Below are 3,684 nucleotides of genomic sequence, written 5' to 3'. Positions count from 1 at the left end.
AGAGCCATTTGAAAACGGTGAAGGAGGGGATGTCAGCTTAGCATATCTGTAGCTTGAAATATGTGATCTGGTTCCATTAAAATTAATAGGGCAATTCACATACTTCAAGTTGCATTTGTGCTGAAGTGTCAGCAATTTACAAGATACTAGAGATGATAAAATTGGAAAGAAGATGCAAGATGAAAACAACACTGAAATGGCTTGATTCAGGTTGTGGTAATATATTTTTCTCTTCTTTATTGCTGTGTTCCACTGAGGTGCACTCACTTTTTCTCTTTAACTGCTTGTTAGTTTTCCTTTGTTATTTGCAGAAGCCTGGAAGAGCAAGAAACAATCCAAAGAAAGGCAGGAGAAAGAGAAAAATAATTTGTTCTTTTATTACAGCAAGGTCCAGAGGCCTTGCACAAGGTTGTGGTGGCAATGGGCTGCATTGTAGAGCATGTAGCAAAACAATCTGTGCCCCAAAGGGCTTCTAAAGTAATTTAAAAGGGAATATGGTATATATACATAACTAAAGAGAAGGAAGGTACCCCCAGAGAAGACCAGATGGTTGCACAAATGAGCTGTGTGCATAGCTTGATTGCTCTGAGTCTTTTTTTTTTTTTTTCTAAATGATTAGGAATAGTTATCAGTGCCTTCCACATCAGTGACAGCTCATTTGCAACTGAAGAATAAATTAATCGGCAAACCGAGAAGGAACATGGAAACTACAGAGGAAAGGGGAGAGGGATTGTCAGCAAACTGAAGAAGCCAGAAACGCAGACAAAGCAAGGAGCAAAAATTGTTGTAAAACTGGACATTGAACTTTAATATATTTATCAGAATGGAATTTTTGCTCTAAGTTCCTTGACCTTAAAAGGAAAAAAATACAATAGAATGGTGTTGGTTGTAAGCTAAAACCAATTTTTTCCACCTTTCTGTCTACAAAGGTGTTTTCTAAATATATCCCTGTTTTGTTTTTAGCGTAGGGCTTTGTCATGACCAGCTTCAAAACTCAGGAACAAGTAACATTGTCTAGGAGCTTTTGTGGCATAGAGTTCATAGCTGGGCCACATTTTTTATACAGCAGCTTGGAGCTATGTTCTTGCCTAGGGCATTCTAAACCGGAAGGAAGAAGACCTTTTTTTTTTTTTTTTTTTAAAAAAAGCTATAAAGGTAAATCTTTAGGCAAATGTCACAGTTGATGCCAGTGCTTCTCAAATAGTAGAAACCCAGAAGTGTTTGCCCTCCTTTCTTATCATGGAAGGCAGGTATGCAGATATTTGATTCAGTCTGGGTCAGCATGAGAAGAAATAGGTGGATGAAGCTGAAGAAAGGCTAAGGTAAACCGAATATAAAGGGGACGGCTCTTGTTGGTAAGGTGTTTTGCATTGGAAAACAGCGCACCAGAGGAAACGTTTATCTTTCATTCAGTGGAACATGGCATAGCACGCTTCGGAAGACCAACTTTAATCAGGAGATAGACACATAAGGGGCTCGTTTTTACTTCATGAAGGAACAAAGTACAGAAAAGTCCAGCCTAGTGGAGAGAGACTAGGCCCAGAGGTACAGCACTGCAGGGCACTCATATAGCTCTGACTAGCCTGGGTTTTGGGTTGTGTGCCTTGCTGCTTGCCCTTCTGGAGGTAACGCAGGGCCAGTTTGAGCACTTGTGCAGTACTGGCTGCATAGACATGTGTGAGGAGACCTTCTCCACCTCTGTCATTACAGACTCTCCGGTGATTCTCATTTGTTAACTCTCCGTACTGAGGTAGCGATAAGCAGATAAACAATAGGATAGAGTAAATAGATTACTAAACTTGCTAGCAGTTCCTCAAATTTGGATTTGAAAGACCGTCTGCTCAGGGGATTCTTAGCCATTGTAGAAACATAATACTCGGTGCCTACTGCTGTCTGGGGATCAGCATCTTTCAGTGACTGGCTGGTACTGGAGCACAGGGCAGATGAGAAAGCTTGAGTGATCTGGACTTAATATGAAAAGTGCATATCTGAACCCAGAATTTAATTTACTGGTTCTTTTTCTTGTAGTTTCTGACCTTTTCCTTAATGTGCTTGTGATGGATTGTTTTCTGATGGTTCTTACCCCCCCCTGGTTTTCAGATGGTGGGCAGGAGAATGGCAGAAATGTTCGACCACGTGTGGCCCAACAGGCCAGAAGAAGCGAACTGTTCTTTGCATCCAGACAGTGGGATCTGATGAGCAGGCGCTGGCTGTCACAGAGTGCCAGCACCTGCTTAAACCAAAGACCCATCTGTCATGCAACAGAGATGTCTTGTGCCCGTCTGACTGGACAGTGAGCAACTGGACTGAGGTAAATTTATGCCAACTGTAATACTGAACTTTTTTTTTCAAAATTACGTATTATAGTCAGCAGAGAGGAACAATGACCTACTTTTTTTTTTTTTTTTTAATTTGTTTGTTAACATGTCTTCACAAATCCTTTGTGCAGACGAAAAAACTCTACCCTGCTTGCTAAAGACCACAGCAAGTGTTGTGTGTTAACTGTTTCTAGGGGTTTGGCTTCCTGAGCTTTTGGGACTGTAGAACAGAGCATGCTTGCATGCTAAAAATCTGTGTAATACTCGTGACTTCTGTGGACCACTTCTGTGGGGAAGGCTCTGTGTCGTGTCTGTAGGCCTACAAAGAAGCATTTTTACATTTTTTACATTCATATCTCTTGCATTCATAACTGCTGTTTTTGCCACAGCATGCAAGCTTTTAACTTGTAGTATTAATTTGAAGCCCCAACAAACACTAGAATACCTGTGTATCCTTCAAGAGTTAATTAAATACTGTGCAGTTATTTCACTGGCAGCTGATGAACTGCAGAATGTGAGGTCATCAAAATGATGACTGCAGTATACTAAATTTGTTTAAATAAACTGCAACATATTCTGCAATGTTTGTTAGTATTATTAGGGAGCAGTCATTTGATGTGCTTTGTCATAGGTTTTAATCTGTGGAAGGACCTCATGCTTCTTAGCTTTCTTTAGATCAGGATGCTGGTATCTACAGGTGTTTCACAACTTCACTTTCCATTGGGGCAAGGAGAGTTCAGGGTCCCCAACATGTGGAGCAGTCTACTTCTCCATGAAAACTAAAAATGCACTAAGATATTTCGTCTGGAGTGAGGAAAAGTAGGTTTTGAGTCATGTGAAATTTTAAAATTATTTTATTCTGATTCTGTTGTAGTACAACGTGCTCATGGTTCACCTCACAAATAGGCAGTTTAGCTATCAGTGTAGCTGACAATCATGACAACAAATGCACCATAAATATTTTCCATTTCAGATGTCAATAAAAATTGTTTACTAAGTTTTTCAAAACTTCCAAGACCAAAGATCTGGATGCAGGAGTTGAATCCACCATTAGCAAGTTTGCTGATGATACCAAACTGGGAAGTGCTGTTGACTCTCTTGAGGGACAAGAGGCCTTGCAGAGGGATCTAGATAGATCAGAGCACTGGGCAATGATTAATGGGATGAAAATTAACAAGAACAAATGCTGGATTCTGCATGTGGGACAGAATAATGCCAGACATAAGTATAGATTGGGAGAGGAGTGGCTGGAGAGCAGCCCTGCAGAAAGATCCAGGGGTGCTGGTCGGCAGCAGCCTCAATGGGAGTCAGCAGTCTGCCCTGGCAGCCAGGAGGGACAACCGCATCCTGGGGCGCACCAAACACA

The 3,684-nt window shown here is 41.1% G+C and overlaps 1 protein-coding gene across 1 annotated transcript in view; it reads left to right on the top strand.

The window, feature by feature from the left end:
• LOC104075060 (A disintegrin and metalloproteinase with thrombospondin motifs 12-like) overlaps positions 1–3,684 on the top strand; it is a gene marked incomplete at its 5' end in the record, with an annotated part of 41,364 nt that overhangs the window by 18,692 nt on the left and 18,988 nt on the right. Inside the window, one exon of the mRNA XM_009575424.1 lies at positions 2,101–2,311. Coding sequence (XP_009573719.1) covers positions 2,101–2,311 — 211 coding nt within the window. The remainder of the gene's footprint in view (positions 1–2,100; positions 2,312–3,684) is intronic.

Source organism: Fulmarus glacialis, unplaced genomic scaffold, assembly GCF_000690835.1.
Source record: "Fulmarus glacialis isolate BGI_N327 unplaced genomic scaffold, ASM69083v1 scaffold40593, whole genome shotgun sequence".
NCBI lineage: Eukaryota > Metazoa > Chordata > Aves > Procellariiformes > Procellariidae > Fulmarus > Fulmarus glacialis.
This window is presented reverse-complemented; position numbering and strand designations above follow the sequence as displayed.